This window comes from Bison bison, unplaced genomic scaffold (genome assembly GCF_000754665.1).
Source record: "Bison bison bison isolate TAMUID 2011002044 unplaced genomic scaffold, Bison_UMD1.0 scf7180017864461, whole genome shotgun sequence".
In the NCBI taxonomy this organism is placed as follows: domain Eukaryota; kingdom Metazoa; phylum Chordata; class Mammalia; order Artiodactyla; family Bovidae; genus Bison; species Bison bison.
In genome coordinates, this window is record NW_011495023.1 from 19,567,355 (window position 1) to 19,582,562 (window position 15,208).

The window sequence follows — 15,208 nt, forward strand, 5'->3', positions numbered from 1 at the left end:
TCTCATCATCAGTTGATATATACAAAAAGTATGCATATAATCTCATTTATAATCTAAATCTGATCAGAAATTGCAGTTGAACTTCATTTCCTCAGCCTGAAGTTTCAAGGGGAGGACTTATACTCCTACCCTCCTTATGAGAAGCGAGGAGATTTACCTAACAGGTGAGTCTGGGAGAAGGAACTACGAAGTGCTTGCTTGGTTCTGAATCTCTTCTTTGAAAAGGTGTATGTTTCCACAGCACCGTGAACTTGGGTCTACAGTAGGCAGCCTTCCCCTGGGAGGGGTCAAGCATTTGCTTCCTCCTCTTAGGCCTACGTGGGGAAGTGTCTGACTTAGGATGAAATGTTTGGAGGCCCGCTGTGACTGCACAGCTAAAGCACATCCTCGAGGTTCATGGCTCTCAAGTACTAAGACCCAACGTAGCTGCAGTGCTTTCAAAGAAACCTTAGACTGCTCTTCTATGATGGCAAGAAGCCAAATGAGAAAACAGGTTGAGACTGCATTTAACAAAGGCTATTTTTCTCTGCATCATCAAGATCATGAAAACACCATCAAAACCATAAACCCGTGTGCACTGACTGAAATGGATATTTTAATAATAATGACTATACAATGAAAACTAGTTGCAGTTTAAAGACTCCCCATCATTGCTATCTCAGTCATCATTCATTCAGGTGATGTCAAAACAGAGACAAAACAAACAGAGAACAAAAGTGAGCAACTTAGAAACATTCTAAAACTGCTTAGCAAGGTTTTTTTAGAAATTTAAATCAAAATTCTGTAAGTAAAATAGCAGTTAAAGATGTACTCTTGTATAAGAAAATAACAAAAAATGTTAACCTAAAACCAGAAATTAATCTTTGATTAGGTATTAAAAGTTTGTTTAATTCATAAAAAGGATTTATCTAGGATTCCTTCAAATAAAAGCATCCATATGTGGTTAGTGTTTAGATGCCAGTCATTCACTTATGCTTAGGGGTAGAAAAACTACAGTGGGTGCAGCAGAGCCTGGAAATGATTATGAACCACTTCCAAAGTGAAATAATTTAGAAAGTAAATCAAACAGCTGAAAGTATACTTTTGGTTACTAGACAATAAGATTTCATTTCTAAAGTTGAATTTAAATGCAGCTTTTCAAGAAATTTAAGATTTTAATAAATATCTCTTAAAAATGAGAGATCTAGGACAAAAAAAAATCATTAAATGTCTCCTTGATTATCATAGTTAAGTATGGTTTTACTTAGTGTGCATAAGTCAAAAAAACAACGCAGAAGTTCACCAAATTAAAAACAAGGATCATTCATATCAGAAATCTGAAACCCAATGAAAAAAATAGAATAGAACTAACCTTGGTCAAGTAAGTCTCTATACTGTCATTTGAACGGCATGGAATTGAGGTAGAAAACCCTCTGTTTGCTCTTGAAATAACATTTGTGTTGAACCCTGAAGCAGGATTGAAGTTTCCAACAGAAGAGGACTCCAGGACTGGCCTTGTGGTGAGAGTGCTGTGTATAGATCTGTTCTGTTTCTCCACCTCAAGTTCAGTGCTGATCTCTGTCAGCCTCTCATCAGTCCTGGGGAAGATGGAAAACACCAATTTCGTTCATGTTTGTCTAAATGATTGACATTTTTTAAAGTTGCCATAGAGTAAATGGAATTCCTATTGAACTATTTGAACACCGAAAAGACAGAGCAGACCTACTGTAAACAATGACAGCTGTAACCTTGTTCTGAAGAAGTACACATGTATCTAGGGCTCCACAAGTAACAAGCTACAGTTGGGAGAGGAGAGAAAGGGCATCAGAGAGAAAGGGAGGTGGCCTCACAGTGACACCTGCTGCCCTCTGGGACACACCTGCCTCCAGGAAACAGTTCAGGGATGAAGAAACACACCATCCCACAAAGTTCCTTTCAAGTGTTTCCTTTCACCACCCTTGTATATACGTTTCACTCATGACCTCAGAGAAATTAAGCATTTGGCTTTGAGGTATCATCTAGAGCCACAATCTCAAGAGGAGGATGAGAAAGTCAGTGGGTGAGACTGAAAAGAGCTAAAACAGCCCCAGGAATAATTACAAGTATCCTCTGCTTTCCCAAAGTTCACTTTATGTTACTTCACTTCTACTATGGGCCTATGTCAGCACCTGTTCCTGATGGTCCAAAAAAAAAAAATCTGAAGACAAATTTTGGTCTCATTTAAAAAGCCAAAACTCTAAACAGTAGTGTACATTTTAGAGCGAGAAGCATCGCGCTCCCCAAGCAGGGAAACCGGCCCCACCGTGCTCCTTCCCTGGGAGCCACACCCCACATCTCAGCATCAAGTCGCCATAGCCTTGAACCTTGTCTGGGATCACCTGTACTTCACTTGGGCATATTCGACTAGCATATGACCCACTGACTTTCTCACCCACTGACTTTCTCATCCTCCCCTTGAGATTGTGGCTCTAGATGATGCCTCAGAGCCAAATGCTTAATTTCTCCAAGGTCATGAGTGAAATGTATATACAAGGGTGGTGAAAGGAAGCACTTGAAAGCATATTTTAGCATCGACTAGCAGAATGTGTCCTTGGGTATCTGCTTCTTTGCTTTATGCTGTTTTGGCTTATGAAAGGCATCCTAGGAATGCTCTGCTTTCAGATAGTGGGGAAAGCTGGACTAGGCTCTGGAGGTGGGATCTGCCCTTTCCATTCTCCACACACTCCCTCAGTCAGGTCACTGTATTATTTCTAGCCACTTTGTGAATTATCCTGCCTTTCACCCCTGTGTTAATTTCCCCCCTTTTCACAAGCATGCCTCTACATAGTGTGGAAAAACTTGATACAGTACTAATAGTTTGTCTAAGGGCGCCCCCTTAGCAGTGACTATCCACTTAGCTTTCACTTCCTAGTAATCTCAGGAACTGCGCTCTATAAAAAACTAGGCTTTAGAGACAAATTAATGAAGTAAATTTATTTTCTGTGATTCTGTGTTTTGACTTACCTGTCTAGTTTATCTTTCAATGACTTTCTAACTTCAAGTTTTACTAGGTAGAGATGCTTATATTTTTCCAACTCGTCTTTATTAGAATCTTCTTGCAAAGTTTTCATCTTAGAGAGTTCAGATTCTAAGTCTTTAATTCTGAGTTCCATCTGTTGAGATCTTGCTTGTGTCTAAGGCAAGTTGAAATAGATAACATTTTAAAAATAATTATAACCAGGAAAATTATATTTGTTTCTCTTAGTTTTGAGTCAGTAATTCAGAGAGTGATTACAAAGGTGAAAACAAAAAGAGCAGAAGTTTAAAACAATTATCATCAATGTGAAGTGAGTTAAATCTGAATTATAAAATTAAAGTGGAATGACTGTTATAGTAGTACTTATATAATCTGATAATTCAAAGAATAAGAGGATCAACTTAAAATTTTAAAAATTGAATGAGACAAGAATAATTCAAGAGGATGGTATCAGTTCTAAACCACGATATTTTCTTTTCTTCATAATGGTCTTATTTTATACCAACTGGTCTTATAAGTAAGAGGATTCTCAAGTGAGAATCATTCTGATAGGACAATTTAGTGAAAACTGTGGGGGAAACTGAAATATTTAAAGGGAAAACAAGTGCCCCCCCATTCCAGAAATCTACAAAACATACTGCTCTAAGGGAGGTAGAGGAAACACGCAAGTTGTATATGTCTGAAATGTAATAGACAGTGAAAATGATTTCAAGCACATGACAGATCAACAAATTAACCTACAAAAATAGGTTGACTTCTTTTCATTTCTCTATAAGATTCTGTCTTGCTCTTTCTTCAGTAGCCTGTTGATACTGCTCTACTTGACTGCGTTCTATCATATTCATTTCTATATGACTTTTGAGGGTCACTACATCTTGCTCCAACTTCTTTTTCTTCTCTCTAGTTTTTTCACATTTCTTTTGCATTCATTCCATAGATAATAACTCCTGTTGAAATACTTGATTTTTCTGCATCCACGTGCAGACATTTTGAAGATGCAGTTTCCAGCTCTGCTGGAAAATCATCAGTCTTCAAGAAGAAAATGAGACCATTTGGTAATGAGGAATGTGGATTAAGCACAGCCTAATTCAAACCCAGGATCAAATTAAAAGGATGGTATGTGTATTGTAGAATGTAGGACCAGGGATTACTCAGAGAATCAAGAAAGATATTCACACCACCAAGATTCACAAAATATATTCTTCACTGTCATCTTTGTCAAACAACATTTGCACTTGATTTTATACTCTTTTATTGTTCTACAATAATATTTTTCTATCTTTCTTCCATAAAATGACTACAAGTCCCCTCTTAGTAGAATGTCTCTTAATCCTTCCCTCATCTTAATGTCCCAGGGTTTTAAAGTAGTTTAAGGGATACTATATTGAGTTATCTAGGGCTAAGTTAATAAATGCCTCTCAAAAGAAATCTGTGAGAATAAGACTCTAATTAATAAATCTTATAAATACAGAGTCTAATCCCATAAGCCTTTTCCTGAACTACAAAGACTTTTGCTAATTTGAATTGCAGTCCAAAGAGAAATGATTTGCAAAGATAAAGAAATCCCATCTCCTAACAGTTTACAGAGATGATCCATACATTTTTCTGAACAGCAACAACAACAAAAAGCCTCATTCTTGTAATCCTTTGTTACTGTCCTTTTATGCAAGACAAGTGCTGTGCATATCTAAAAATATTCCCTGTAATACCAATATATTCTTAGATAAGATTCCCCCTCATGGAAAAAAATGGCAACAGTGTAAAATTAGGGGCTAAACTCTTCCTCAGAGACTAGATAACAATGGCTAAAGTGAAAAGGCTCCATGAGAGGTGGACATTCAGGAAAGCCCCATGAAGGAGGAGAGACTGGGCACCAGGTCTCAAATAATGGAGGCCTAGTCAAAAGGAAAAGAAATTGTAAAGACAGAAAGGATAGCCTGAGCAAGGGCCAAGAAAGCTGAAATCAGCCAGTTACCTCTGAGGATAAAAATTCAACCACAGGGAAACAAAAACATGTCCACACAGAAATGTGTAAATCAGTGTTCACAGCAGCATCATTAATTGCCCCAAAGTGGAAACAACCCAAAGCTCCACCAACTGATGATGGATACATGGCTTAGTCAAATACTATTGACTGATTGACAACCAACTAACAGAAGAACTGATACGTGCAATTACACAGATGAACCTCGAAAACATGACGTCAGATGAGAAAAGCTAATCCCAAAGAAGCACATATTGTATGATCCCATTTATATAAAATACCCAGAACAGGCATGTCTACAGAGACAGATATTAGACTAGGGGTTGCCTGGGGCTGAGGGATGGAAGGCCACGGGTGGTGGCTAAGGGATGCAGGGTTTCTTTTGCAGGGTGATGGAAAGGCTCTAAAATTGACTGTGGTCACAGGTGACACATCTCTAGACTAAGAGATACTGAACTACACATGTTGAGTGGGTGAATTCTATGATATGTGAATTATATCTCAATAGCTTTAAAAAAATCCAATGGTAGGATCTAGATAATCTTCTTAATTCTCTAGTTTGGATGTATGTACTATACATCATCTGAGTACCTCCATGCTTTTGCAATATACTTAAAATGAAAAGGAAAGAAGGCAATGCCTATATTTCATCTGGTTTTTATAATACCCTTTCTGCACAAGTTATTCTGAAATCCATGAAATAAATAAATACAGAACTCTACAGCCAGTCATAAAAAGAAAGATGAGACATGATAATTTTCTGGAATCTTCCGTTAAACATTATCCTTTGATTTTATCTGGCTAGCCTCCTTATGTAATACAGCTATCACTAAAAAAAAGTATTGTTTCAAAGAGAAAAAAGTCTCTCAACTTGTGTGAACAGTGAGGTGCAATTCTCAACTTTCCTAAGGGCAAATAATATAAGAAAAAATACATATAATGCAAATGGCAGAATGAAAGTCAGAGGTTAAGAAATGAGTGCATTATAAAGATAAGAAACTTACAGTAAATTACTTGTAACAAAAATACAAAAGAAAGCTGACCATGAAAATGAGCGTCCTAAAACACTTCATCCTACATATTAACTGTTGACATGTTCAATTTCATACATACCTGACTTGTGGGTTGATGTATGTTGTTCTTTAAATCCTGTGTCTCAGCTTCTAATTTAGCACAATTAGACATGCTCTCCAGTGAAGCCTCTGACATAGACTTCTTTTTCAGGGCATCTTTTTCAGCCAGTTCTTGTTGAAGTTGTCTCACAACTGCCTAATAAGACACTCTGTCACTGAGTTTAACAAATCACTTTACTATTCTGTTATGTTAAGAATAGATAACTCCAACATACGTACTTTGAAAACTATCACCACCTTCTTCTCCCTCCTCACTGAATTTGGTTACAGACATGGAAGGGGCCACCTTCTGGCCTTTCTGATATTAAGTTATTCAGACAAAAGATGCAGACCCGCTGTCCACGCCCTGCTCCTCCCACTAGATCTGCAGAGCTTCACCACCTCACAACCAGAGAGAAATAGATTTGAATGTGGGACAAGTGGTGGAAAATTCAACTCTGTGGAACATTTTCCCTCTTTCTTTATTAGAGGCTTCTATTACCTTCAGAGATCTTCACATATTCCAACCAGTGCTCAGATCTTTCCAACAGATTCCTAGCTCAGCATAAAAATGAGGCCATTCCCTTGTGGCTTATCTATTTTCTATCTAGTAGTATGTCTATGTTAATCCCAAACTCCTAATTTATCCCTCCTCCCCACCTTTGCCCTTGGCTAACCGTAAGGACCTACTGTAGAGCACGGTGAACTCTACTCAATATTCTGTAGTCACCTACATGGGAAAAGGAACTGAAAAAGAATGGATATATGTATAAGGATAACTGAATCAATTTCCTGTACATCTGAAACTAACACAAAATTGTAAAGCAACTATACTCCAATATAACAGAAAAATAAAATTTAAAAGATGAGGTTGCGCCCACGGCCTTCAAGGAGCCTCATTAAAGTGGCCTCTTCTACCTGTCTCCAGACCGCAGGCCCTACAATCCTCTCCCTGACTCACTCCATTCCTGCTGATCATGAATCCTGACACCCTTCATTTTTAGTGGACAAGCTTGTATCTAAATGATATTAATTGATACTGAAAATGAGAATTATGAGCAAATTGTTGTAAAAATATTCTACTGCTGCTGCTGCTGCTAAGTCGCTTCAGTCATGTCCGACTCTGTGCGACCCCATAGATGGCACCCCACCAGGCTCCCTCGTCCCTGGGATTCTCCAGGCAAGAACACTGGAGTGGGTTGCCATTTCCTTCTCCAGTGCATGAAAGTGAAAAGTGAAAGTGAAGTCGCTCAGTTGTGTCCAACTTGTAGCGACCTCATGGACTAGGCTCCTCCGCCCATGGGATTTTCCAGGCAAGAGTACTGGAGTGGAGTGCCATTGCCTTCTCCAAAAGTAAATCATAAATAGCAGTGGGAAGATTAAATCAAGAAGAATTTTGTTAAAGCTCACCACTTGAGTCCCAAATTATGTTTTAATGATAAGTAGATGCATTTAAAGAGTTGAGTGGCTTTAAGAATAAATGATTCAAGGCTAAAATGTTTCCCATATTAACTCAAATTGATGTGAATAAACATAAAATTATACCAACAAATATGACACAAAGCTATGACAAGCTACCAAAGCCAAAATATGATATAGCCTCTGGGAAACCTGGAATTAACTGTCAAGGTAATCCATGTAACTGAAGCTTAATTTTGAAATGTTCATTTTAGGTTTGAGCATTTCATTTATCTGCTTCATCACGATACTGACATGTGGTAACATAAAGATTAAAATTATTACCTTAATAGTAAAAGAGTAAATTACTAATATCTATCTGTATTAACAATTTAGAACCGAATCTCTTAACATTTCATAAGACATGATGTCTCTACTCAAAGTAAAGCATTTCCTGGGTCTAATTTTGATTTGCTGGATACAAGTTGTGTTTTTAGCCTGGTTTAGAGACTATAGATTCACAGCCTATGTATTTTTATATTCAACTAGATTCAACATTTAGCCAGAATCAAGCCAAAATCAAAACTTTGAATTTTCTTTCAAGAAGTCTGAGAATTATTTCTCCTTCTGGATACTTACTTCTCTTTCTGCTTTTTCATTTTTGTACTGATACATTCTCTCTTTTAAATGATTATGTTCCTGAATTAACTCCTTGTTTCTTTCCTCCAGCATCAGACCTTGTTTCTCACTTTCAGCCTGAAGTTTTCTCATGATCTGCAGATACTGGTCTTGGATGCTAATGACTGTCTTCTCCTTACTGTTGGCTTTGTTTTGTGCATCATCCAGTTGCTGCCAGAGCAACATGTTTTCACTCCGGAGTTGAGATAATGTTTCCTCTAAGGAGTCCTGCTTTCCAAGGTATTTATTCACTTTTCCTTGTTCATTCAGATACAGGTGTTCAATTTCCTGCTTTTGACACTCTGCTTGGCAAAGGTCTCTCTGGACACGTTCTAACATCAAAATCGTTTCTCTAAGATTATCTCTCGTGTGCTGCAACTTGATTTTTACCTGATGGAATTTACTTTCTGCTGTAGAAAGTTGCTGGGAAAGCGCCTCATTCTTATCTTTTAGGTTAGCCACATCAGACTTCATTTTGTCCTGCAAGCATAACCACTCGTCTTCTGCTTTCTGGAAGGCAAGCTCCAGGTCTCTTTGTGATGTCTGACCTTGATCATGATCGTGAAAGGCAGCAGCCAGTCTAGAACGGTAGGATTCCACTTCTGTTTCCAGTCTTTGTTTGTTTTCTTTTTCGTTCTCCAGCTTAGACTTTAGCATTGTATTCTCAGCTGTCAGAACATTAAGCTGGTCTATATACTGGGATATAGTTTTTGTTAACCTTTCCTCATTCAGTTTTATTGCGTTTTGAGCATCATCATTCTTTGCTTTGACAATTTCAATGTCCTCAAAATAGTTCTTTTCCTTTTCCAGGTTCTGGTTTTTCATTGCCTCTATTTCCAGTCTTAGCATGGCAATTTCATCCTGCAACATGTGGTTTTTGCACAACAGGTCTTTTGGTTCTTCAGGACCAGCAGAAGCCTAAGTGAAACAAAGGAGATTTTTAGCTAGTACACAGTAAAGTAACATTTCATGATTTCCTCTGAAATGAAAGACTATCTTGTATGCTTATACAATGAAAGGCTGTACCAAGTGTGTCTCCAAAACAGAAAAAATAAGGCTCGATACAAACCTCAGACTTTATAAAAGCAGAAATTTTCAAATGTTCAAAAATTTAATTGAAGACAATGAATCCATGAAAGTCAAAAAGAAATCCCAGGAGACTTTTCAAGAAGCTCAGACCTGGAGAGGCTTTTCTCTGAACTACAATAAACCCAGAAGGCTTAAAATATAAGATTTATAGACCTGACTGCACTTAAAAATGGCATCTGATGTGAATATTTATACAATGGGAAACTACTAAGTCATAAAAAAGAATGAAATAATGCTATTTGCAGCAACAGGGATGGACCTAGACATTATCACCCTAAGTGAAGAAAGTCGGACAAAGACAAGTATTATATCATACTGCTTATATGTGGCGGAGAAGGCAATGGCACCCCACTCCAGTACTCTTGCCCGGAAAACCCATGGATGGAGGAGCCTGGTAGGCTGCAGTCCATGGGGTCGCTAAGAGTCGGACACGACTGAGCGACTTCACTTTCACTTTTTACTTTCATGCATTGGAGGAGGAAATGGCAACCGACTCCAGTGTTCTTGCCTGGAGAATCCCAGGGATGAGGGAGCCTGATGGGCTGCCGTCTATGGGGTTGCACAGAGTCAGACACGACAGAAGCAACTTAGCAGCAGCAGCAGCAGCTTATATATGGAATCTAAAATGAACTTATTCAAAAAACGGAAAGACATAGAAAAAAAATTTATGGTCCTCATACAGGATGAGGGGGTAGGGGAAGGGATAAGTTAGGAGGTTGGGATTAACATATACATACTGCTGCTGCTGCTAAGTCGCTTCAGTTGTGTCCGACTCTGTTTAACCCTTAGATGGCAGCCCACCAGGCTCCCCCGTCCCTGGGACTCTCCAGGCAAGAATACTGGAGTGGGTTGCCATTTCCTTCTCCAATGCGTGAAAGTGAAAAGTGAAAGTGAAGTCGCTCAGTCAAGTCTGACTCTGTGCGACCCCATGGACTGCAGCCCATCAGGATCCCCCGTCCATGGGATTCTCCAGGCAAGAGTACTGGAGTGGGGTGCCATTGCCTTCTCCGAACATATACATACTAGTAGATGTAAAATAACCAGCAAGGATCTACTGTACAACATAAGGAACTACACTTAATATTCTGTAAGAAGAATCTGAAAAGGAAAATGTGTGTATGTGTGAGTGTGTGTGTGTGTGAGTGAGTGTGTATGTGTGTTAATCACTCAGTCATGTTTGACTCTTTGCGACCCCATGGACTGTAGCCCACCAGGCTCCTCTGTCCATGGAATTTCCCAGGCAAGGATACGGGAGTGGGTAGCCATTTCCTTCTCCAGGGGATCTTCCCAACCCAGGGATTGAACCCAGGTCTCCTGCATTGCAGGCAGATTCTTTACAGTCTGTGCCAGCAGGGAAGCCTCATTTATACACACACACATACAAATATATCTGAATCACTGTGCTGTATACCTGAAACTAATGCAATATTGTAAATCAACTATAATTCAATAAACAACACCACTTGCTGGCTTTATAAGTACTGCATCTGATACCTCCTATACAGCCACTTCACAGTAAGAGTGATTACTGTGTATATATTTAAATTTATTTAAATATACCAAATATATTAAATTTAATATTTAAATTTTATAGATTTAAATAGATTAAATTTCATATAAAGATTTTCCTTGAGAATATGCTACCTTCTAACATTTTCATAAGCAATTATAAGAATTATACCTATTGACAACTGTACTAAGTACTTCTACAAACATCAATTAACTCATTAGCTATAATGATTCTGGAAAGGGAGAAGTTAAAAATATAAGTAAGCTGCAGGTGTTTCACCAGGTCTTTTGACTCTACTAGTTCTCTTACATCAAACCACAGTTACTTCTCTAGTACAAACATATAAATACAAAATAAGCCTCCTATTTCATTCATGGCACATACACTAATGGGAAATAAGGTGAAATTTAGAAAGCTCTTCTTAGAAAACCATGAGATTATTTGCTGCTGCAATAAATTTCATTATCTTTCCATAATGTTTAATATAGTAAGATGGGGGAAATACAATGAAAAACACTTAACAGCTATCACTAAATATATATTACGGCATATCTATCACTGTTTTCAAAAGTTCCTTGTACTGAAATAAGACACTACACAGAGCAGAGTGTTCATTTTCTCACAAGTAGAAGAATGACTTCCAAAATATGATCTCTGAACTGCCTATAGTTTCCTTCTTACCATCAGTGGAAGTGATAAACTACCCTAATGATGGGTCAAGGAAGTAAATTCACTACCAAACCCCAGAATATCTATTATTAGTAGCAAGTGCTTTTTTTTCCCCCCTTGGTGGGAGAGAGGCACTTTTATAAGTTTATTCTAAAGAAACAACTTTTTAAAGTGTTCGAAACTGTTTTTACAATGGATGTTGCACTTTTTACAAATTGAAAAACAATAAATGATGTGAAAAGGTCGTTGACAGGGTGTTGGTTAAAGAAATGACAGTGGAGCCAAGAACGGACTCTGATTCAGACACTGACGGTGATGACGTGCATGGAGTGATGCTCACCCCAAAGCAGAGTGACTTTGTCGGGTGGTGCGGTCGACGGGGGAGCACACGTGGTCTTCCTGGCCTAAACCACAATCAGGGTTCCGGTTCCTTAGAAACAGTTGCAAAAGATTTGAGATCAATTCCTATGGAAAATAATAAAGGCCTCTCCTTGGACGAGGCCATTGTATGTCCCTACCTGACTGCTGTAGACAAATGGATTTGAATTACAAATAGTACTTTCCTGAGCTCTCCCTGAGAGCTTTCTGTTGCAGGAAATCTGCTGGTAGGACCTTGGGGATGAGACCCAGTCTGTATTTGAGAGGGATATCGGGCAAGGGAGTGAATTCCTCTGCTCTGAGATGCCACTCGACAACTCTTCAGAATGAAGGACAATCAACTTCAATAGTGTCTGGTTTCTACCAACTGCTGGAAAAAAATTCCATGGGGAACATTCTTGCACCTCTTGAGGATGCCACTTAACACCTGTCCTTGAGGACTCTACTATGAGGGAGAACTCAGCTGGGAAAGCTGGAGCCAGCTCTGAGCTGTTCATGGGGAAGGTGGACTGGAGGGCTGACGGGCACAGAGGGAGGGGGGTCCACGACCCTCAGCCACCTGCCAGATTGAAGCCAAGAGGTAACTTGATGTAAAATTAGGTACCATTTTCCCTCCCAGTTCCCCTTCTCTTCTAGACCTATTCGCTCACAAATGGTCCCTCAAGGCAGAAGGATCTGTTGCATGAGGTGGGCAGAGAGCTTAACCTCTAGTTTCTACACCAATCTCAACCCTGCGGTTTTTCAGTATCTATTGTGTGAGCTACTGACCATGACCTCTTTGTCCCTCTGATCATAAAAGTGCACCAGCATTTTAGGATTATAGAATTCTTATTTCTGGCCCTGTTACTTTGGGAATTTTTAATTTCTTTTGCTTTTGTTTTTAAGAAGTAACCTAAAATTTCCTATAACAGTAAATAAAATGACACTAAATAACTGGTACAACACAAAATAAAATGGTATTTTTCAAAAAAAGAGGGATATTAGATATAATATTGATGAAGTAGTGTTAGAAATTTGAAATTTTCACCAAAGGTAACTCTACCTGATTCTGATTATTTGTCACAGTCTTCAGTTCCATTTCTAGTACTCGGAGAGTGAGTTCAAGTTGCTGCTTCTTTTCAACTTCTTTACTATATTCATCTTCTTTTCTTCTTAACTGCTCCCTAATTTTTTCATATAACATATTGGAATTTCTTCTATTCTCTTCTTCTTGATTTAAGGTGAATCTGCAAAATTTAGAGATCTCTTCTTAGAAAATTATGAGATTATTTGCTGCTGCTGCAATAACTTTTGTTCCCTCTTCACAATGTTTAAAATAGTAAAAATGGGAGGAATACACTGAAAAACACTTAATGATCACTGTTTTCATACAGAGGGCTAAGAATAAAACTGCATAAAATTTTGTTTTTATTTTGTCTTGAGAAAAATGGCTACTTCATACCTCTGGGGGTCGGAATGTAAAGCAATATAAGCTTTCCTAAGAATAGTTTAGAAATATAGATCACAGATCTTTTTAAAATTTCTCTACTTTAACCAAATAATACAATATTATTAAAGAAAATGTATTCAAAATAATTAGAAAGGTAGAAATGAATTTATAGAAAAGATGCTCTTTGCAGTATTAAATAGAATACACAAAAGTGGAAAACAAGCGAAAGTCACTTTGGTAAATAATTAATGGGGTTTCCATTATGGTGGATTTCTATATGGTCATCAAAATGATGATTTGGAAAAAATATACATTAAGTTATTAGAAGCATTCACTGTTAAGAACCTGTTATATTATTTCCAAGAATTTCACACTCCACAATACTAATGATGTTTTCTTCCCTGTAAAATCTGAGAAGGTAAGTTAGTCCTTATAATACATCTACATCTCTGCAGTATTAAAGGAAACAACAGTTCAAATATTTCTTTAAAAGCAAGATGTACAGTACCTCAAGCTTCTGTGCTCTCGTTCCCACTCCACTTTCTGATGCTCTAACTGTGATTTCACTTCTTTGGTTTCTGACAGCTCTTTTTGTAGCCCACAAAACTTGCTTTTCATTTTGTGAATTTCTCCTCTAAGTAGTTCACAGTGTTTTCTTTGAAAATTTACTAATCTGTCATGTGAAAAAATTGCATCCTGAATTTTCAACAAGCTACCAGAATCTTCATGATGAGAAAACAAAGATAGAAACAAACAAAAAAAATTAATGTGAATAAGTTTTGAATATAAAGGACTGTGCCTTTCATGGTCACTCATTCATGTACTGAACAAATATTAAGTGTCTATAGTGTGGAAGACATTATTCTAAGCCCTGAAGATAAAACAGACACCCCTGGCTCTTGTTTAGCTTGAAGTCTAGTACAAGAGAAAGAGAAATCAAATAATTATGATCTCAGATAGATACTACAAGAAAAGAGAGTTCTATGATAACAGAACTTGAAATAGACTGGGTCCTGGAAAAATTTCCCTGGGGAAGAGATGTCACACTGAGAAATGGAGGATGAGCAGAAAGTAGTAAGCAGAGTAGGAGGAACAACCCTGTGGACAGTCTCCAGCTACCATATGTTTCTAACCAAGACAGAGTGAACAGCTACCGATTTACCTTCCTGAGTGGAGCAAGCAAAAACAACACGGACAAAATACATTAAACAATGATTTTCATGACAAGAACTTCAGGGAATGAAGGACAATGATCCCGGAAACACACGAGGTTAGCCTAAGGAACGCCCCAGCTCACTGCCTTGAGAGAATTTCCAAGCCCCAACATGGGGAGAAGGAACAGAAGCACAGTCCACTGGACTCCCCACGTGGAGGTGATGAAGCTGAGAGTCTGATGAAACCAATGTGGGCAGAGATCACAGGACAAAACCGTGGAGAGGAGAGAGTGGGACAGAGAAAAAGGACCCAGGAGAACTGAGGAGGAGCCCCTCAGGTATTCAACAGAGGAACAGACAGTGCACTTAAGTGAGAAACCACCTGAGACCAGGGAGAAACCATGTGGAAAGACTACAGGAAGCCGTGCCTGGAGCTCACGCGCTCCCAGGGATTCTATCTAGCCTCCTGAGCCAGGCGGGAAACACTCCTACCTACCAGCAGCATGAACAGGGTAGTCAGCAAGGTCTGACCTCCAGGGCAGGAAATAATCAGCCCTAGCCCCAGGGCCCCTCTGGATGCACCTAACGCATCATGAGAAGCAAGAGCACAGAAGGATCTCTGGAAAACTCTCAATATTTGGAAACTAAATCATATGGATCTAAATAACCCTTATCAAAGAGGTAATGAAAAGAGAAAGTACAAAGTATTTTGAACTGAAGGAAAATGAAAACGTTAAGACCAGCAGACATTTTAGGAAACTGACAAGCTGATTCTAAAATTCATGTAGAAAGAAGGGTAAAAAATAAAACCA

General features: G+C 38.4%; 1 protein-coding gene across 1 annotated transcript in view; it reads right to left on the reverse strand.

Annotated features, from left to right (window-relative positions):
- Positions 1 to 15,208, reverse strand: part of LOC105003111 (ankyrin repeat domain-containing protein 26-like) — a 48,140-nt gene that overhangs the window by 3,370 nt on the left and 29,562 nt on the right. The window contains exons 14-20 of the mRNA XM_010860076.1: positions 13,751 to 13,964; positions 12,856 to 13,039; positions 11,747 to 11,839; positions 8,125 to 9,085; positions 6,093 to 6,244; positions 2,983 to 3,152; positions 1,352 to 1,577 (exon numbers count right to left, since the gene is read on the reverse strand). Coding sequence (XP_010858378.1) covers positions 1,352 to 1,577; positions 2,983 to 3,152; positions 6,093 to 6,244; positions 8,125 to 9,085; positions 11,747 to 11,839; positions 12,856 to 13,039; positions 13,751 to 13,964 — 2,000 coding nt within the window. The remainder of the gene's footprint in view (positions 1 to 1,351; positions 1,578 to 2,982; positions 3,153 to 6,092; positions 6,245 to 8,124; positions 9,086 to 11,746; positions 11,840 to 12,855; positions 13,040 to 13,750; positions 13,965 to 15,208) is intronic.